General features: G+C 41.4%; 1 protein-coding gene across 1 annotated transcript in view; it reads right to left on the bottom strand.

The window, feature by feature from the left end:
- Window positions 1-6,628: 6,628 nt before the first annotated feature.
- BCO1 (beta-carotene oxygenase 1) overlaps window positions 6,629-22,103 on the bottom strand; it is a 31,036-nt gene continuing 15,561 nt past the window's right edge. The window contains exons 3-11 of the mRNA XM_050923012.1: window positions 21,770-21,899; window positions 20,617-20,764; window positions 19,446-19,593; window positions 18,014-18,234; window positions 16,487-16,744; window positions 14,674-14,779; window positions 13,646-13,740; window positions 9,455-9,566; window positions 6,629-7,623 (exon numbers count right to left, since the gene is read on the bottom strand). Coding sequence (XP_050778969.1) covers window positions 7,451-7,623; window positions 9,455-9,566; window positions 13,646-13,740; window positions 14,674-14,779; window positions 16,487-16,744; window positions 18,014-18,234; window positions 19,446-19,593; window positions 20,617-20,764; window positions 21,770-21,899 — 1,391 coding nt within the window. The 3' untranslated portion in view covers window positions 6,629-7,450. The remainder of the gene's footprint in view (window positions 7,624-9,454; window positions 9,567-13,645; window positions 13,741-14,673; window positions 14,780-16,486; window positions 16,745-18,013; window positions 18,235-19,445; window positions 19,594-20,616; window positions 20,765-21,769; window positions 21,900-22,103) is intronic.

Genomic DNA, 22,103 nt, shown 5'->3' on the forward strand with positions numbered 1-22,103 from the left:
CAAAATGTAATAGTCTTAAATAAAATTTTAACATGAGAAGATGAAATAATGAGTGGTTTTGCAAAGGCAACTTTCTCCTCTCTGAGTCGCACAGTATCCCTAGACTATGATATTTTGTTCTTCATGAAGGCCCAGATCTAGTGATGGCACTGGGAAATATGCACCATAGACCCTGAAACAGCAAGGCACTGAAGCAAGCACTTACCTTTAAAATAAGTGAATATGCTCACTGAAGCCAAAACTTACAGTTAAACACTTGTTGATGTGCTTTGCTGAATGGGTGTCACAGAACAAGAATATCATGCTGCAGGTTTGTTGTGCACATCTGAAGAAAAGAATGTTGACAGAAATTGAGTATGTGCTTAATGTCCTTGTACAACATAAAAGAAAGAAAGCACAAAAATAGAGGGGACTATGTTACTTAGAACCCCAGCAGTGAAATACTTTCCAGTACATGGCCAGTGTGATATAAAACATGGATAAATATATATTTTTAAATATCATCAGACTAAATCTTCCAGTTTGGGTGCAAGGTACTGAGTGAGGTTGGGCTGGGGAGACCCAAGGAGGTGCCAAGGCCCCTCAACTGTTGAGGTGAGTGGTAGTTGCAAGCACTCTGCATCTTGCAGTATATATATATGAATGAAAGGGACATTATTACTCATACTTTGGGGCTTGCACAAACAAGGGAGTAGTGCTTTGAATAAATTAGTTTGAAAGCTGTCATTAAGTGGCCTGGTTTATTTAAAAATAAATAAGTTGTTATGTTTCTACTGCCACCTGCGTGGGTTATTATGTAGGGAAAACATGGTTGTGTGTCTGGTTTTCCTTCAAATTATTAAACCCTGACTTGGCTTCCTCATATAGTATATGTAGGTCAATAAGGGAAGGTGTAACAAATAATACACAGTTTTAGTAGGACAAAATAATGGTCCTGCTTTGCTATTTATGCCATTTAATGAAACCTTTGGGTTAGTTGATAAAGGTCATATGAGTACTGGTACCAGTTAGAGGGCCAATGGTCACATCTTTGGAGTAATTATATCCCTTATGGCCTGATTCTGCTGCACAATAATTTCTTGTTTTCTAAATTCAATTGGGGCCAGTTAATCTATATTACTACAGTTTGAAGGCACTAGGCCAGATTGTCCTCTGACTTATACTGGTAGTCTCTTGATCTATATTGGTGCAAGAGGGGAAACCAAGCTCTTCAGTTTTGTTCAAGGTGAAGAATGGCAGGGGTCCAAGTCATTGTGATATACATCTGATTACCACATATCCTTTGCACAAGCATAGATTTATGCCAACTTGCCACACCAGAGTAATCAGTGAGCCCTGTCCCAGTCTGCAAAAACACACACCCCTTGATATTTTCAGCCTACAAGTGACAGTGCTGTCATAATCAGCCACAAATTACATCTTAAAAGAAGAAACTTCTTCCACAATTCTGCTGGAGCAACTTTTGGGGTGATTTTATTCTTGATCAGGGATCAATGTGGATGGGTAGGTTGGGAATTTAAAGAGTTATGGCCCAAACCATCTTGCTTTCAAGTCAATGGGGGCTGGAGTACACTTTGAGGTTGAGTATCAGAGGGGTAGCCATGTTGGTCTGGATCTGTAAAAGCAGCAAAGAATCCTGTGGCACCTTATAGACTAACAGACGTTTTGGAGCATGAGCTTTCGTGGGTGAATACCCACTTCCTCAGATGCATGTAGTGAAAATTTCCAGGGGCAGGTATATATATGCAGGCAAGCTAGAGATAATGAGGTAGTTCAATCAGGGAGGATGAGGCCCTGTTCTAGCAGTTGAGGTGTGAAAATCAAGGGAGGAGAAACTGGTTTTGTAATTGGCAAGCCATTCACAGTCTTTGTTTAATCCTGAGCTGATGGTGTCAAATTTGCAGATGAACTGAAGCTCAGCAGTTTCTCTTTGAATCTGGTCCTGAAGTTTTTTGCTGCAGGATGGCCACCTTAAGGTCTGCTATAGTGTGGCCAGGGAGGCTGAAGTGTTCTCCTACAGGTTTTTGTATATTGCCATTCCTAATATCTGATTTGTGTCCATTTATCCTTTTCCGTAGAGACTGTCCAGTTTGGCCGATGTACATAGCAGGGGGCATTGCTGGCATATGATGGCGTATATTACATTGGTGGACGTGCAGGTGAATGAACCCATGATGGTGTGGCTGAACCCATGATGGTGTGGCTGCCCACATATCTACAACAGCGACACCATCACAGGCCTGTGATGGTGTCGCTGTTGTAGATATGTGGGCAGAGTTGGCATCGAGGTTTGTTGCATGGATTGGTTCCTGAGCTAGAATTACTATGGGGCGGTGTGCAGTTACTGGTGAGAATATATTTCAGATTGGCAGGTTGCCTGTGGGCGAGGACTGGCCTGCCACCCAAGGCCTGTGAAAGTGTGGGATCATTGTCCAGGATGGGTTGTAGATCCCTGATGATGCGTTGGAGAGGTTTTAGCTGGGGACTGTATGTGATGGCCAGTGGAGTCCTGTTGGTTTCTTTCTTGGGTTTGTCTTGCAGTAGGAGGCTTCTGGGTACACGTCTGGCTCTGTTGATCTGTTTCCTTATTTCCTCGTGCGGGTATTGTAATTTTGAGAATGCTTGGTGGAGATTTTGTAGGTGTTGGTCTCTGTCTGAGGGATTAGAGCAGATGCGGTTGTACCTCAGTGCTTGGCTGTAGACAATGGATCGTGTGGTGTGCCTGGGATGGAAGCTGGAGGCATGAAGATAGGCATAGCAGTCTGTGGGTTGAAATGGCAGGCCAGTCCTCGCCCACAGACAACCTGCCAACCTGAAGCATATTCTCACCAGTAACTGCACACTGCACCACAGTAACTCTAACTCGGGAACCAATCCATGCAACAAACCTCAATGCCAACTCTGCCCACATATCTACACCAGCGACACCATCACAGGACCTAACCAGATCAGCCACACCATCACCGGTTCATTCACCTGCATGTCCACCAATGTAATATACGCCATCATATGCCAGCAATGCCCCTCTGCTATGTACATCGGCCAAACTGGACAGTCGCTACGGAAAAGGATAAATGGACACAAATCAGATATTAGGAATGGCAATATACAAAAACCTGTAGGAGAACACTTCAACCTCCCTGGACACACTATAGCAGACCTTAAGGTGGCCATCCTGCAGCAAAAAAACTTCAGGACCAGACTTCAAAGAGAAACTGCTGAGCTTCAGTTCATCTGCAAATTTGACACCATCAGCTCAGGATTAAACAAAGACTGTGAATGGCTTGCCAACTACAAAACCAGTTTCACACCTCAACTGCTAGAACAAGGCCTCATCCTCCCTGATTGAACTACCTCATTAACTCTAGCTTGCCTGCATAGATATATACCTGCCCCTGGAAATTTCCACTACATGCATCTGACGAAGTGAGTATTCACCCACGAAAGCTCATGCTCCAAAACGTCTGTTAGTCTATAAGGTGCCACAGGATTCTTTGCTACTTTGAGGTTGGTAAGTGGCTTTTAGCTGAATCTGAAAATTGTCTTCATTTGTACTGTTTCTCATTTTAAGCAGACAGCAGAAATCATGTTAACACACCCAGCATTACATAGCCCAACTATGTATGGAGCAGCTCAGGAATAATAAAGCGATAAATAAAGAAAATAAGTCTTACAATGACTTTTGACCATTTTTCTACCTTCAACATAAATCCCAAATACTAATTAGAAATTAGTAGAACAATCTGAATTATTCTTGGAAAAGATTTTCCTGTACCACATTTTATGTCTACCAGTGTCAGAAAGCCCCGAAGTTGACTAGGTTAAAGAAGTTGACTTGGTTAAGGATTACATTTGCTGTATATTGGCTACCAAGTCTATGGTAATTAACATGAACAATGAGTTTTCTACTACAGATGGAGTCCAAACCCCACATCGTTACTAAAGGGAAGCCTGCAGTGGTGGTTAAACACCTGTTTTATGACTTGAAGCCCAACAAGTTTTAAAGATGAGACTTATTTTACAAGACTGTTTGCAGATAAAGGACAGTAGGTTGGCTTTCTTTTAAAATGGCACTCTCCAAAGAATGGAAGTAATTACTCTTATTTTAAATGTTGTTTTCCAAACTGGTGGTGTTATTGTGTTACTTATAAAATGGCAATCAATCTGTTCCTTAGTGGGTAAAGTTCTAGGGCACTGGGAGTGGAGTGGTGTATGTGTGTCTTGAAAACCTCAAAGACTCCCATTTGTGCATGCGCATCACATTGTGAAAAGGCTCGTTAAATTTTAGGGTGGAAATCTATTCGAGTGCATGCAAATAGTTGGATGCCAAAAACTGCATGATTAATTCAGAGTCTGGCTTCAAGTCATTTTGCTATTGTGGGCCTCTGCATATCTGCACTGCAGCTCCATGCCAGGTGTCCAAATGCCTATGCCCCAAAGTGGTGCACAAACTAGGGGAAAGTAGGTATTCCTCTGCCTACATTGCCTACAAGCCTGATCCTGTAAGTGTGCTCATAGCTCACTTACTGAAGCAGGCCCTTATAGGGAAGCTTGCACAAAATGAGGAGCTACCTCATTATTTTTAGCCCAATGTTTAGGGTACTCAGCTGGGATGTGAGAGACCCCCAGTTCAAGTCCACCTCCACATGGTGGGGAGAAGGGCTTTGACAAGGGATCTGCCAGGGTGAGTGCCCTAACACTGGTCTGTGTGGCTCCCTCAGTCCTGGTGCAGATGCTCCACTGTAGCTTAGAGCAAGAAGGAAGGATTGGGCCAGAGGAAGAGAGCACACAATGAGTATGAGAACAACTCTCTCTCCCGGTAGTTAGCACAGTCACGTGGGAGACCCAGGATCCAATCTCCCTACTCTAATGACTTTTTAAAATTATTTATCTACAGTGGAATAGCTTCAACATGTGAGACTGAGGGAACACCCTCCTCAGAATATCCTACAGCCCAGTGATTAGAGCACTCACCTAAGAGGTGGCAGAGCTCTGTTCAAATCACCCTCAGGTGGAAGGGGGACTTGAACTGCATCTCTCCCACATCGCAGGTGAATATCCTAACCCCTGGGCTAAAAGTTATGAGGGTGGCCTGCCTCTACCTCCTCGCTAAAATACCATAGGTGCCTTATGCCAAGTGAAGGTTTGAAGCAGAGACTCCCAAGCAGAGGGAAGCACCTCCTTGCAGCCTGGATTTAGGTAACTATCGCCAAGACGGGGCAGGGCTTAGCGCATACCCTCAATTTCACACCTACCATTGGCTGGCTTCTGTGAATCCCATGCTGAGGCACCTGTCTCTCTCCATTCATTGTATAGGGAGCCTTGGCACCGAACTCAGGCCTTGTGGAGCCCAGTTATTTTCTAGGCACCTCACCATGCCTCAATTTCTTTGTGAATCTAGCCCTGTGACTCTGTGCATCTTCGTTAAACACATGTTATATGTTCTTTGTACTTAGAATGTACATTGCTAATTATAAATAGGTAGATAGTTTTCCTTCCACTTTTAGCATAATGTGTAAGTTTAAAAATAAATATGAAAAAGATAAATCTGCAGTACTAAAAAACTATTGAGTAAAGAACAAAGACAAATAAAAAATCCTCCCCCAACATTAGAGAAATTTGCAGCTTAAGTGCCCAGTTACAGTACAAAAAGAGTCATATGCTACCATGCTGGTCTGCAGTGCTTTAGCACCTCTGGGCTCTAACAATTTTTCAAGTGCACAGTTATACTTGCACTGCAGATAGGACCTAAGTTATCTCTCTTGAAAGGAGGGGGTAAGGTAGGAGCAGAGGAAATTTACCAGATGTAGAACAAAGGAGGCCAGGTGATGAGGAGGGGTTTAAAATAAAGAAACAGAGAGGAACAGGGGTCACATGGGAAGAGGAAACAGAAAGCAAGAGAGAGCAAGGTCAAAGAGCTGAGTAAGGGGCACCAGGAGGGAGAGGTCACATAGCATATAGAAACTGCATAGGGCCAGGAGTCCCTGCCTGCTTTCCTGAGTTCAGATGGTCCCAGGGACTCTGGACAACCCAAGGGATTCAGACTCCACCCAAAGAATGGCCTGGGGTAGTGAGGAAACTGAAGCAGGGACATGCATTTGTTTTGTATGATCTGTACTTTTCTGTGCTTTTGTATGATTAAGTAAAAAAGAGCATGAAGGTGTTAGACTGTGCAAGGTGTGTGATCATAATTGCTGCATCCCCCTGAGAGAGTTAAACCGTCACCTGAAGTTTCACCCCTTTTGAGTGGAGTTCTGGGAGGTGGGTGCGCTTAAGTAACTGGGATAGCTTGAGGGTCAGTGCTGGTTTTGAGAACCTGGGGCAGGTAAACTGTGCTGCCTCATTTCCAAGAAGGAGGCCCATTGCTTGGAGTCAATGCCCAAGAAATGTGCCAGAAGGGCCAAGGGAGGAACCAGTGAGGCAGTCTGCTGAAGCTTCAGAAGCTTAACCCACCCCAGGAATCCCCAGCAGCAGAAGGTTGGATCCCTCTGAGAGCAGTCCCAGTGGGTGGCCAGGAAGGGGCACTCATTAGGTTTTGTAACATTAATGGAAGCAATTCATTAAACATAAGTATCCGAGCTCTGCTAGTAATACATGCATAAAAAATGAGAGGTTACAACATTAGAGGTAAAGAGACAAATCACCATTTATCTTTGAGACAATGCAGTTAAATGCCATATCAGATATTCCTAAGGGAAAACAATTACAGTGCAAAGGAAAAGATTAATTTAAATACTATTAAAATATGGTAATTATGTGTTAATAAAAGCATATGTTCCATTTGAAATTGTTATTTAAGCTTGTTTCTTCCACAAAGGACACCACCCACTCCCTTTTTTTAATGCCACAAGATGATTCATACTGCAGAAGTTTTCTAGGCTCCTGATCAAAAAGCTGCAACACTTTAGACATTTCACTTTGGTCTTAGTGGAGCTTTAGAAATCAAGCACCAAAGAAACAGATTTCTATGAATCATTACTGCCGTAGCTCATACTTAAAAATATCAGGATTTCTGACAGGCAAGAGAGAGAATTTTGATCATATGCTGTCTTGAAACAATCCATGAAAGTTATACAAACTGGGCAAGCCTGACTCATGCTGTATGCCATATTGTAAATACAGTACCTCCCCTTTCTCAGTATAGTCAGTGACATATGGAATAAAACACAGCTCACTGCCACTAGTGTATACAACTTGTAAGGTGTAAGAGAAAGGAGTGTTCAGAATTGAGCTTTTTTTTTGCATTCTGTTAAATGTTGTTTTTTTGCAATAGTTACTTGCCTGTTGTGCATATCACTATTATTTGTAATGAAAAGTAACTTTATAGATGTAGTATTGGTTATTCTTTGCTATGACATAAGGTGGTTCACAAATGACAAAAGGAGTTTTCTTTAGGGCCAGTAGGTGGGTTGTCACATTTTAATGTTCACATAGTAAGATGAAGAGTCTTTTATTCATGCTCTGCATTCAAATCCTTCTCTGGTATGAAGATTCCATGCAGGTCCAGATGCAAGTCTACATTAACTGTGGCCCGTGCCATCTCTGTGAATGTTTTAGCATCCAAGATGAGCAGGAAAGGTGCTTTCCTGGGATCTGATGTCACAATGGAGGATAAAATAAGACCTAAAAAAGTATAAATAAGGAATGTATTTAAAAAAAGAGAGAGACAGACAAACGGACTTGCTTTCCCAAATAGAAAAGGCAACAACATCAACTGAGAAGTCTGGATAACCAAGGACAGCAATGAAAACTGCTTTGTGGATTAAAAAGTCTAAGAATGCTAAAAAACTAATGAATGCCTCCATCCTGTTGCTGGTCTGCCTGGTGTATACCACAAAGAAAAGATGCCGAAGCAGTAGTCTCAATTAAGTATTTAATTGTGTGCCCACATCACAACTGGTAACATTGTTGGGCATCTCAGCTGTGAGGCTAGGGACTTGAATGGGTCCTAAATACTGCACTCCTCACCCACCACTGCAAGTGGTTCCTCCAGAATAGCACTGGCAGGAGATGACATGGGAGTTTGCAATACTACTGGATCTGCTGGCCCTGGTCTGTAGTGAGATGGCTTCAAGCTTTAGGACATTCAGTCTAGCAGTTTTGAAGAATTCTTTGATGCCAACCTGCTAAAAGATGGCACCAGTGGGCTACATGAAAAATCCATTTATTTTTAAAGTCTAGCTTGGGAGCATACATGTGAGCTGAATTTGTCTTATTGTTCCTTTGCAGGAGTGGAAGAAGGGTGACACAATGAAATGTAAGAACTAGCATGTCATCTCCCTCCTCATTACAGCCTATAAAATCTTATTTTGGATACTCCTACATAGACATTGCTTCGACAGAGGAAATAGTAAGAGATTATCAGTGTGGATTCTGGAAAAACAGGTTCATTATGAATCAAGTATTTTCAATTCATATGCTACTCGAGAAAAAATAGGAATATGATCAAAATACATAGTTTTTCCAGACTTTATAAGAAAGCATATGATAGTATATCACAAGATGGCCTCAGGGTTTTTTCCACTGACAAAATTATTAGGATGGTACAGCTGGTACTAGAATGATCCTCGGAATGGAAAACCTACCTTATGAGAGGAGACTCAAAGAGCTTGGCTTGTTTAATCTAACCAAAAGAAGGCTGAGGGGAGATATGATTGCTCTCTATACATATATCAGAGGGATAAATACCACGGAGGAAGAGGAGTTATTTAAGTTAAGCACCAATGTGGATCCTAGAACAAATGGATATAACTGGCCATCAACAAGTTAAGTCTTGAAATTAGGTGAAGATTTCTAACCATCAGAGGAGTGAAGTTCTGGAGCAGCCTCCCCAGAGGAGCAGTGGTGGGCAAAAAACCTAATTGGCTTCAGGACTGAGCTTGATAAGTTTATGGAGAGGATGTAGGAAGTCCTGTCATATCAATGGCATGTAGCCAATCTGCGACTGCTAGCAGCAAATATCTCCAGTGGCTGGTAATGGGACACTACATGAGAAGGGTCCTGAGCTAAGCATATCTTGGATGGACAACCTTATGGTCTTTGACCTCATGGCTCACCAAGGAGAAGATGGAGGAATAATACTGAGAAAGATCTAAGAGAACTTAATGTGAATGACCATTAACAGAAAAAATTACCATTAATGAGGAAAATATGCCATTGAGAGAAAGAGGTTAGGGCAGATTGTGAAAAAAGTTAAGGACCTCCATCGCCATGGTCTACAGAGCTAGGAAGAAATAGTAGCAGACATCTTTGTTTGCAGAAGCACAATGGCTGAGGCTAATTTTACTTACCCCATGGCACTGTTGCTCAGTGAAATAGATTTCATATTAAAAGTCATTGACAATAAAACAGTTAAAATTTCGGATTCTTCTTTGCAAGTCATCTTGATAGTAAAGGGCTCTACATACTTATATATATTTTTATCCCCCGTTTCTTACGAGAGCAGTCTTCTTACCATCATCTTCTTCTTTTAAATCAGGACTGGGAACAAAGACAGGTTCGGCTGGCCAGCAGTACTTCTCCTCCCAGATGAGCTTTTTCTTTGTCAGAACATCAACTTTTGCAATCTAAATTATTAAGACAAAAATCACTCTTCAGTCTCCATTCTAGTTCTTAATTTCAAAATCATTCTGTATACTGTACAACAGAGTAGCTGGGTAAAATGACAGGATCAGTACTGCAAGTCAGGAAGCAATGAGACTTAATTACTCCAGCATGCCACAGATGAAATATTTTGAAAACTTTAGGCTTCTCAGTCATGTTTAGTGGCTGTATAGCCACAGAAACTTGTTTGTATTTAATAGGAGACAATTTCACTTTAGAGACTTGAGAGCAGAAATTGATACTTTTTTACAACATTAGAACTGTACCTGTCAGCCAAGGATCTCAAAGCAGTTCACAAACATTAGTTAATTATTTAAGCCAGATGACATCTCTGTGTCAAGTGAGTCAATAATATTATCCCCCCATTTTACAGAACAAGAGCCTGACACACAAAGTTTAAGTGATCGCACAGGGCACTTATTGCAAAGCAAGGAATAAAAGAACCTCCTGATCCTTAGTCCTGTGGTTCAATCATTTTCTTTGTGTGACCTCAGTCTTTACAGAGTTAAAAACCTTAAGTAGTTAAACAGGATAAATATTAAAACAAAATCAAAGAGACAAGGCGAGTGAGGTAATATCTTTTATTGGACCAATGTCTGTTGGTGAAAGAGACAAGCCTTTGAGTTTACACAGAGCAGAAGAACTCATTGTCAGCTTGAAAGCTTGTCTCTTTCTCCACCCGAGGTTGGTCCAATGAAAGATATTACCTCACTCACCTTGTCTCTCTAATATCCTGTGACCAACACAACTACAACCACGCTGCAAAAAGCAAAAACAGTTCATTGTGATGGTTTAAGGAGGTAATAAACCAGTGGGGCCAGGATTTCACCCATGTAATGTAAATATAGCAGTAAATATCTCCGCATCTCAGCAATGGGCTAAGTGCCTGAGTAACCCAATGCCCAGTGTGAGGGTATGTCTACACTACGGGATTATTCCGATTTTACATAAACCGGTTTTATAAAACAGATTGTATAAAGTTGAATGCACGCGGCCACACTAAGCACATTAATTCGGCAGTGTGCGTCCATGGTCCGAGGCTAGCATCAATTTCCGGAGCGTTGCACTGTGGGTAGTTATTCTGTAGCTATCCCATAGTTCCTGCAGTCTCCCCCGCCCCTTAGAATTCTGGGTTGAGAGCCCAGTGGCTGATGGGGCAAAAATCATTGTCACAGGTGGTTCTGGGTAAATGTCGTCAGTCATTCCTTCCTCCGGGAAAGCAACGGCAGACAATCATTTCGCGTCCTTTTTCCCTGGATTGCCCTGGCAGACGCCATAGCATGGCAACCATGTAGCCCGTTCAGCTTTTTTTTTTTTTACAGGTCCTTCTGTGCTGTCTGCTGCTATCATGGGTGCCCCTGGCTGAGATCGGCCGGGGGCGCAAAAGCAAAACTGGGAATGACTCCCCAAGTCAATCCCTTCTTTATGGTTTCTAAAAATAGAGTCAGTCCTGCCTAGAATATGGGGCAAATGTACTAGAGAAACAGTGTATCAGAGAGTACAGCTGCTCTGTGTCAGATCCCGCAGAAATGATGAGCTACATGCCATTCACGGGGGGTGCCCCTGCAACAACCCCACCCGTTGCTTCCCTTCTCCCCCAACCTTCCTGGGCTACCGTGGCAGTGTCCCCCCCATTTGTGTCATGAAGTAATAAAGAATGCAGGAATAAGAAACACTGAGTTTTTAGTGACATAAAATGAGGGAGAGGCAGCCTCCCGGTGCTATGATAGTCCAGGCAGTACAGAATCTTTTCTTTTCACATGAAAGGGAGGGGTCTGATTGAAGCTCAGCCTCCAGTTGCTATGATGAAGATGGTTACCAGCCGTTCTGTACCATCTACTGGGAATGACCGGGAGTCATTCCTATTTTCACCCAGGCGCCCCCGGCCAGCCTTACCTGAAGCCAGCCAGGAGCACTCACGAGTTGATAAGAAGAACGGTTACCAGTTCTACTGCACCGTCTGCCACCGGGGAGGGGAGAGGAGCGGATACTTCTCTTCACTGCTGCAGCATCGCGTTTACCAGCAGCATTCAGTAGACATAGGGTGACATTGAAAGAAGTCAAGAAATGATTTCTTTCCCTTTTCTTTCACGTGCTGGGGGGGGGGAGTAAATTGACAATCTATTCCCTGAACCACGCCGGACAATGTGTTTGAACCTACAGGCATTGGGAGCTCAGCCAAGAATGCAAATACTTTTTGGAGACTGCTGGGGACTGTGGGATAGCTGGAGTCCTCAGTACCCCCTCCCTCCCTCCAGGAGCGTCCATTTGAGTCTCTGGCTTCCCGTTACGCTTGTCACGCAGCACTGTGTAGCCTGTAGATTTTTTTTTTCAAACGCTTTGGCATTTCGTCTTCTGTAACGGAGCTTTGATAGAACAGATTTGTCTCCCCATACAGCAATCAGATTCAGTATCTCCCGTATGGTCCAGGCTGGAGCTCTTTTTGGATTTGGGACTGCATTGCCACCCGTGCTGATCAGAGCTTCACGCTGGGCAAACAGGAAATGAAAATCAAAATTTCGCGAGGCTTTTCCTGTTTACCTGGCCAGTGCATCCGAGTGGAGATTGCTGTCCAGAGCGGTCACAGTGGTGCACTGTGGGATACCGCCCGGAGGCCAATACTGTCAATTTGAGCCCACACTAACCCTAATCCGATATGGTAATACCGATTTTAGCGCTACTCCTCTCGTCGGGGAGGAGTGCAGAAACCGATTTAAAGAGCCCTTTATATCGATATAAAGGGCCTCATAGTGTGGACGGGTACAGCGTTAAATCGGTTTAATGCTGCTAAAATCGGTTTAAACGTGTAGTGTAGACCAGGCCTGACAGAGTTACTATTTCACATTCAGCTCCATTATCTTCTGTATGCCTCTGCACTGCTAAAGGTAAATCACTGTTCCCATTCTGAATCCAAAATCTGAAGAGATCCCTGACTTAGAACTTAAAAGGTATTTAAATGAATTACAAGATACAATATGCAAAACAATATCAGATGTCTTCATTGCACCTACTGCATATCACAGATGCCCAAAGGATTAGGCAATGTAAAAAAACAAAACAAAACAAAAAACGCTCTAGCAACAACTAGGATTTTATTTAAGTCATTTGTAAAGGAGGATTATCTTTGTTAGAAATCACAAACTTGCTGATTTGTTTGAGCTAGTGTCAGATATGCAGACAAACATTTTATTGCATCATTGCCTATTAATATTACAGATCCAACTTTATTTTGTAATCAGCTGGGATAATTAAAAACAAGAACAATTAGTGAACTCTGTCTATGTGGCCTTATAGTCTCTCAGTAGGTTTTAGGATAGATTTTGCTGAATGAGCAACAATTATCAAGAGCCAGCTTGTCTATAGAACTTTCTCCTACCCTCAGTTAATAGGATTGTCCAGCTTACAATCTACTTGTGGTCTAAGTATCTCTTTAAAAACTGGGTATCATGCAGGAGTGTGGGGCTGGAGCTCTTCCAGTCTAGGGCTGGTGCCCCAACACAAGTTAAAGCTTCCTGAAAACATCAGAGGGTCAGAGTGAAGGGTATGTTGTGATGAAATAAGCATCTCTGTATGTGGTAATAACACCAGTCCGTATTCTCAGCTGGTGTTAAGTGGTCATAGCTCCATAATTAAACTACACTGATTTATAGAAGTTGAGAATCTGGCCCAATTAGTTTATTTTTGTCATGTGGGCAATGTAGGACTTAGGTCCTTAACTTTTAATCCTTCTGCTTTTAAGTGCCGGAGTTTGTAATTGTGATACGTAAACATATTGTTGTGACTTACTTGTTTAAGATATGTGGATTTTTAACATTTTTTGGAGCATTCACATTACAGAGCAGAACCATAGGTTAGTAATGTTCCAATTCTGACCACCCAACCAGGCAGCTTTGCTATGGTTGTATGGATGTAGGTCAGGGCATAATTTGGAACATGTAGGTTAGCTAGTGAAATAAACTGCCTTCACTATTTGCACATTGTTTAATTTGATTTGGGTTATACGAATACAGTCATGCAATATGCAATCAGTGTTATATTATACCTTTGTGGGAACTGGACTCCACCGAACTTCTGTTGCATAGATATATCTGTATTTTTTGCCATTATAATCATAGTTGATCCGAGGCAACTCTATTCCTACAGGTAAAGTGAAACATTCATACTGGTAACAAGGAAGGAAAATAGCACAACTGTACATCTAAGAGATGTTAAAAAAAAATGAAGCACATATAGTCAAGATCTTCAGAAAAGATCTTCAGTTAACGTCTGCAATATATATGCCTTGGCAGGGTCTAAGTTAAATTTGCTTAGACTTTATGTACAGATATAGGGATATATTTTTAAAAAACCGAAAGCTGAACAAGTATATAGGTGATACAAATTCATAAACCGCTGACATTTCACTCTCATGGTTTAGCCACAGCCTCATGATCCCGCAATGTATTTATATTCTTACTATTCAGTTACCTTTCATTTTTCCATAAATACATAGTAATATAGTATGTTTACCTGTGAGGTGCAACTGGAGATCTCTTCCCCAAATTAAAAATTGATAAATGTATGCATATAGATAATCTTGCATATTTAGATCCTGTGATCTCAGATCTGACCTGAAACCTTAATGTCATGATATTTTGAGCACTCATAATCTACCTGTTCCTTGAACAGATATTCACATTAGATTTACATTAATTATTCATTTAGCCTGGATCTAGCAGTTAGGTCACTGAGGTGAACCCATGTGGCCATGTGGAACCTCACTATTCACCTCCAGGACCTAACTGCTAGATCAGGGCTAAATTATATAGGATTATTTCAGGGCTAGATTATATAGGATTATTTAAGAGCTATTAGTAGGGGTGCTGGAACAATTTTTGTACTGGGGGTATTGAAAGCCATTGAACCAAACCGTAATCCCTGTATATGATGGAAACCATTTCAAGCCAAGGGGTGCTGTCACACTTCCAGCACCCCACTTTGAGCACCCCCGATATCATACTAGTGTCTGTTATTATAATGCACCCACATTTAAGGAAATACAGTGGAAGATTTTTAATGAACATGTCTCACCTTCACATAATGTTTCAGGCTGACAGTAGATGCTTCCATCTTTTTCTTTCAGAGTAGTTGCTGTAGTTGATGGAAGTTTGACTAAATTAGTACCTACTTTTGCATCCTGCAAGAGAGAGATGCTAAAAACAACAAGACACTTCAAAGGACATATTTCTAATTTAGGACTTTCCTCAAGGTTGATTTTACTGTATGTAAATTGCTATTAGGTTCCATTTGGCATAAGCCAGATGATCCAACTTCAAAAGGCTGCTTTCTCAGAGGCATTTCTCTTGCATTATTAGACTATGAGCATTTCCGTTTAAAAGCCCTTAATTTGCAAGGGATTCTAATAAATCAGCTATAGATCAAACTTGATAAAGGTGTCAGCCCAGATGCTATTTTTGCTTTATCACAGAAGCAGTGTAAATTCATCATGTTATTTGGGAGTTAGGACTTAAGGCTGGGATTTTCACAGTCATTTAAGGGAGTGAGGCACCTAAGTCAACAGGGCTCATATCCCTTCAACTCTTTTGAAAATCCCAATGTGTTAAAAAATTAATGTAATGGCTTCTCATTTTAAGTGTGTGTGTGTGCGCGCGCGCGTGTGTGTTATTTTGCTCACGTATTATCCTCAGATAATGTTAAATAGACACCATGTACATTGATGCCATTTGGTGTTTTTTAAAAAGCTTAACACTGATATTTACTTTAATGAAAATGCCACTGAGTGTTCACATTAATAGTTCAATGAGATTTTTCAGCATAGTGTCTTTCTGTACAACAATCCTGAATTCTTAGATTGCAAGGTAGGAAGGCAGGACAATTTGAGCAGAACCATCAAAAGAATGCAAGGATGGCCATACTGGGTCAGACCAACAGTCCATCTAGCCCAGTGCCCTGTCTTCTGACAGTGGCCGGTGCCACATGCTTCAGAGAAAATTAACAGAACAGGGCAATTTCAAGTTATCCATCCCCTGTCGTGCTTCCCAGGTTCTGACAGCGGGAGGTTAGGAACACCCAAAGCATGGGGTTTTATCCTTGACCATCTTGGCTATTAGCAATTTATGGACCTCTTCTCCATGCATCAAATGTATCTTCCTGCATTGCTACAGGACTGTTTTCATGGCATTAACAAGACCCAGTTTCCAGGGCGTAACGACGCAGACAGTATCAGCCATTCCAAACTGAATCAGGCTGAAACTTGCCTGGCAAGTTGCTGAGCAGTAAATGAGTTTTCCCTACAAAACAATGATGTAAAACAGTTAAGCTGTTTCAAAACTACAGAAAGGTTTGATTCTTTCCCCAGCTTTAGTAAAACTCTCATTGAAATAAAAATCCCATTATCTTTATAAAATTACTATTGAAAATCAGCTACGGGTTTTTTTTTCAGGGAGGGGTTGGTGAGTAAGTTGTGAGGGTGGGGTGAGGGAGGATTTTTTACAGGCTTCCACTAATGTGCATCAGATTGTATATGCAAAAATCCATGCTTGTACCTGCCAATCAAGAGCCATATTGATACATTTATTCATGTGGGGTAGCATCTTGCCCCACAAACAGTTCCATTGACTTTGAAGAGACTAGTTAAGTTGAATAGGACCTTTCTCCATGAACAAAGGAATCAGAAGCTGGCCCCAAGTAACTGCCCAGTGCTTGTGCAAATATAAATCACTCTGCGCACACAAACAAAAATACATACTCCCCAAATTTTGTGGATATCATTTAAAAAAAAATCAGGAATTCGGAAGTGGCCTGGCAAACCAATGCTTCATACACTTTTTCATTTAGTGAGTTATTCAAAATTACTGCTCAAATACAATAGATTAAATGTTACCGTGTCAAACCCCAGAGGAACCACAAATCGCTTGCAGGCTGGTATGGAAGTGAGTTTGGTGTTTTCCTCCAAGTCTTCATTCAGGTTTTTTAAATAGAACATTTGATATAGGCTATTGTCTGAATAGGAAATTACATCAACAACAACATGGCCGTCCTCCTCATAAGCATTCACATGGTGAAAAAGGACCATGGCATCCGTATAAATCTTGGTGGATATATCCTTTTTGGTCTTTTTGTCTATGAGGTGAATCCAAGTCTGAAAGATGTCAAACACGCAAATGTTTAATAAGCAGCAAATACTTATTTTTTTTTTAAAATGTTATTTCATTGCAAACCAGTGTTTCCAACTCGATGATGGTACATTTGCTTTGTTTATAACACGGGCAGGCAACCTATGGCACACGTGCCAAAGTCGGCACTTGAGCTGATTTTCAGTGGCACTCACACTGTCCAGGTCCTGACCACCGGTCCGTGGGGGCTCTGCATTTTAATTTAATTTTAAATGAAGCTTCTTAAACATTTTAAAAACCTTATTTACTTTACATTCAACAATAGTTTAATTATATATTATAGACATAGAAAGAGGCCTTCTAAAAACATTAAAAATGTATCACTGGCATGCAAAACCTTAAATTAGAGTGAATAAATGAAGACTCGGCACAGCGCTTCTGAAAGGTTGCCGACTCCTGGTTTATAATGATGTATTGGAGTACTCAGGTTGTGCCATTAAGAGGCGAGATTCTGGGTAAGAGACACAGCACAGAGCATGCAGGCTGGAGGTGGGGTGAGGCAGCAACTTTCATCCCACCTTTACACCTTCCCAATGCAGGGCTGCTCTGGGAGCTGAAGTGGCCCCCATAAAAAATAAGGACCCTGGGAGGTGTCTAAATTACAGTCACCTGTCTCACCTGACCGGAATCTCCACAGCGCTACATGCAGAGGTCCAACATGCCCTCTCACACATGGTTCCAACTCTGGCATACCAGGGGCATCTTCAGAAGACAGCCTGCAGTTGCCTTCTGTTTCTGCATTAGGAGAATTCTCCCTCTGCCAAATCCAGGGTTTTTAGAGTGCCATTATGCCAATCTGGCCCTCTTGCGTCATGTAAAGGAGCCAGAATGGGGATTAGAATCTCACCTAAAGTGTCTACACCTATTGACCTAAATTTGTATACTATTATATAGTATGTTGTTTAAACTAGAGGTGATTGTACGTGGTTACTTTACACGACAGATGAGCAGAATCTCTCTGCTTGTGTGGGATATTTCTAATAGTACTCAGTACTATCCTTTTTCTCAGGTGCCTCAACACCAGAGATTTACTTATGGGAATTTTAGGTGGGGTGGGATAGGAATCTTAAGGAAAGATCCTTCTATCTACTGAAAAGATATATAGGAAGAGAGGGGAAAACACATTCCTCCAATGGGAAATGACTGAACTTTGCAGCCAGGGAAAATATAGTATAGAAGGGGAATGGTTATTGCCCTGGCTTCCCTCACTGCTTGGGACGTAGTAGGAAAGGTACCTTATCTTCTTTATGGAAAGAAAGGCAGGACGCCCAGTTGACACCTCTGAAGTAGGCAGTTGCCAACTTGAGAACGTCCAGTTTGAATGGCTGCTCTACGAAGATGATATAATTTTCTGTAATTCCAAAACTGTGATAGTAGCTTGGGTGAAGGAGAGACTGGGAAGGGATAGAGCACAACACTTCCAGGTGTTTGAGACAGGATTTCTTCTTTTCTTTCTCTAAACATAAATTAGAAAGATAAAGTGTAATTATGTAAATAATACTTGCCACTCAGTGAGATGCCTTTGCATTCTCCTCTTAGGGGCCAAGTTCCTTCCCTTCTCCAGGATTAGCAGGGGAATTGGCCCCCTAGCCAACAACCACACAGATAAGACCAGGGCCATCCATACAGAGGACCTGAGCCATTGCAGTTACTCCCAGCCCCTGGAGAGTTACTGTCAGGCCAATGCCCCTGAAGTTCCAGCATGGAGGGAACAGAAGTTAAGTACCATATGTACTGACAGCTGTACAGAAGGGACTGTATGGCCCCATGCTAGTGTAACCTCTTGGTGAGATTGTGCTTCTGGTCACCCTCTGTGCCACAGATGATGTGAGTCTATTACAACCCTACCTACCATGCCTGTCTCTTAAATTGTAGCCGTTCATTCTTTTCCCTCTGGAGGGCCAAGTTCAATCCTGGTGTGTTGGCCATAGGGTAATAGTTACATTAGCAGCCAGGCCCTGCCCCATTGCTATGTTTAACAGAAATGCACAGAAGGTAGATCACCGTGAAGAAGAAAAGGTGACCGTATGAGCTGTGATGCAAATGCAAAGAACCCAATGAACAGCCTTTGCTTTGGTGAGGGCTAGCAATGGCAAAGCTGGTGAGGAATGGGACCTACATACAGTTTCATGTATTATGCCTGGCTCTAACCAAACACTGTCTGTCCCCACTTTTATAAGCATTTTCACCCACTATCCTTTTCCCTGAACATATATTTATAAAGACAGACACATTTTACAAATTCAAACACCAACTACTACATGCTGGATACATTTTTTTTCTGTGCATCATCCCTTAACATATCTCACAACGCAGAGAATGGCAAGCTAGGAGTAGGGACCAATCCTTCTGAAACAACAACATTCTTCTGTACTGAAATATGAACAGCAAAACGTGATAAAGATGAATGTTTTCAAATACCAACTACCCAACCAGGCTGAGCAGTTAGTTCAGGAGTCCCATCTGTCTGTAATTTACATGTGGTTACTCACCACCTGTCACCTTAGTGAAATGTCAAATGTCTTTGTACAAAGAAGTGATGTTAAAAACAAACAGTGATTCAGTTGGTTTCTAGACCATTTGTGGCACAGCCCTCCACCCTCAAAAGAAAACAACAACAACCACCTAACAAGGAACTCAGAGACACTAGCAGAAGCCATCTCTTACCTGGCACTGAGGAAGGAATCTTAAAAATAACATATTTTGTCTTCCCCTTGTCAACTATAGAGGTGCCCATATTGAGAACATTTCCAGCGCTGTCATAATGGGGATGAGAAGTCGCCAGGTTCACTGCTACATATTTATTGTAGTCAACCTAACAAAGTGACAGCATACGGACTGATAAAGAGTATGTAAAATTACTTAGCCTACATCACAAAAACTATCACCACCTTTGGCACTAGTGGCCTTCCCATTGGCAACCCCAGCACAAAGGCCTCCCAATTGCAACTTGCTTAACTGTCAAGTCTTTATGTTAAAAACATAGAACTCAGGAGGACTTAAGCATGTGCTTAAATGATTTCCTTATTTTGGGCTTGAATGGGTCATGGATGCTGAGCTTTTGATCCTAAAGGTCACCTCCAGGATGAGGCACACGGGAAGAAAGTTTCTTTAAGTAAAGGTAATTGCCATTGCCAATCTCTCACATAGCAAGGCTGTTAAACCAGCAGCTTTCATGAGCAAAAAGATTTCTAAGTTATTTAAAGTTGATAAACAGTATTATAGCAGGGGATAAGGACTGGGAAGTTATTCATAATGGAAAAGATTAACTACAAACCATGTCTTAATGCATTTAGACTTTTTTAGAAAATTAAAGAAATGTCTTGCATAAGGAAATTCAGATAGTATAATGACTGAGGAAGTTGTGATACAACTGGCCTAGAGAATTAATTACACATTATATAAATTGTTGCTTAATAGGGCGAGCTTTTAGGACCATTAATCAAAACAAATAATCCAAAATAATCAGATGCCATAAGCACAAGACCTGACATTATGCCTACAGCCAAGTAGGATTATGCACAAGTTAAAACTGCAAAAGCCAATACTTACCCTAAGACACTGGTGATTTTGTAGTTTGAAAGAAATGAAGAATAAAATATTGTAAGTTAAAATAACTGACATTATGAGTTGGCATCTACAGCAACTACCTCAGTCTCCATGGTTCCCAAATGGCCTATTCTGACACAGGAAGCACAGGATAAAAAAAAAATTGATCTTTCCACATTTACTTATGTCAAATTTGGCCGCCTTTAACCTGACACCCTGGGCTGTAAAGGTCAGCATGATACTATATTCATTAGCAGATAAAACATCCATGTTGGATACCACGCTTTACCTTCTCTAATGTCTCCAGAGTGTGAGGATTAATTTTCCTAATGAAGTTAGTCTCGCTTGTAGCATAATAATCCTCACCAGTTTTCATAATATTGATCAGGCAGTTGTCTGTGAACTCAGGAATGGTGTGGGACAAGTAGCAGAATGCCCTGTGGGGATGAAAAATTTCATATAAATACATTAATATTTGAGAAGATCAGCTATTTAATAGTCGCTTGAGCTCTCAAATAGAACAGAAATGATCATGGCTCTGTTTGTTACTTGTCTTGTGTTATCCTCCCCTTCAGCCACTCATAGAACTGAAAGTTGTGCCTGCTACTGGAGAGCAGGATGTGACCTGTATGCAGCACGTATGCAGCACAATCATTGGAAGTGGGTTTATTATTTAATTTGTACTATCTTTGCTGGCTGCTCCTACAGCAACACAGTACAATGTTTTGGGCCAAATTTTCAGTGACTCTTAACCCAATCTGGAAGTGTGAACACACACAACTGCTGCTTTTGCATGCACAAACAGTTCATCTAACATCTGGTCAATCCTGCTCCTACTGGAGTCAATGGCAAAACAACTATTGACTTGAATGGGAGTAGACACTATTTTGTGTATGTGTGTGTGTGTGTGTGCGCGTGCGCATATGCTTCTGCATACAGCTAGAGATCACATTTTGAGTCTGGCCGGTAGGTCATAGAGATTGGTAACTTTTTCAATAGGCTTTGGTAAGAAAGTGGTGGATTAATACTCCTTCTGACAATACATTTTTATTCCCAAGAATATTCCCTATCATATTACAACATATTAAAATAAAGACTTTGGGCATAAACTGCTTGATAGTTTTCTGTAATACTTGCTTAAAGAAATCAAAAGATTTATTGGAGCACTGCAAGTAATAACTCCAGCACACACAGGCAGGACTTAACTTTGTAGTTGTTACTTGCAATGTGCCAATGAATCCTTTGATTTCTACAAGCGAGTATTAAATTTTTAAAAATGTATACAGAAACTGGGAATCAGATCCCTAGCATTGCCAATGGCGTGTCAATTTTAAACTTACATACAAACAGAGGGGCTTATTTTGTATGCGCAGAGGGGGAATAGAAAAGCAGTTGTGTTGGAGAAATAGAAAGCAGAACCTCGTTGGAAAAACATTGCTTACTTGGCAAATAGGTTTTTGCATGGATCTGGATAAGCCATAGTTCCAAACTCTGACACCACAATTCTGTTTGCTTCTATATTGCAATTATATGTGTCACTGCGGAGGTATTTACTTCTGTAGTAAACTTCGCCTGACAAAGGGCAAACAAAATCTTTATATTACATGCATACTGAGAAGATATTTATTGTCCTTAGAAAATTAATATAGAACACCTGGTCAGATAAAGAAATTACAGTAGAACCTCATCTGGTTGGCCTCCAGTTAAGCAAACTATGGATTGTTTTCAACCTCTCATTTTTCAGAAGGTGTTTTTTGTCTCTGAAAAATTTCAGGG

Source organism: Gopherus flavomarginatus, chromosome 14, assembly GCF_025201925.1.
Source record: "Gopherus flavomarginatus isolate rGopFla2 chromosome 14, rGopFla2.mat.asm, whole genome shotgun sequence".
NCBI classification, from domain to species: domain Eukaryota; kingdom Metazoa; phylum Chordata; order Testudines; family Testudinidae; genus Gopherus; species Gopherus flavomarginatus.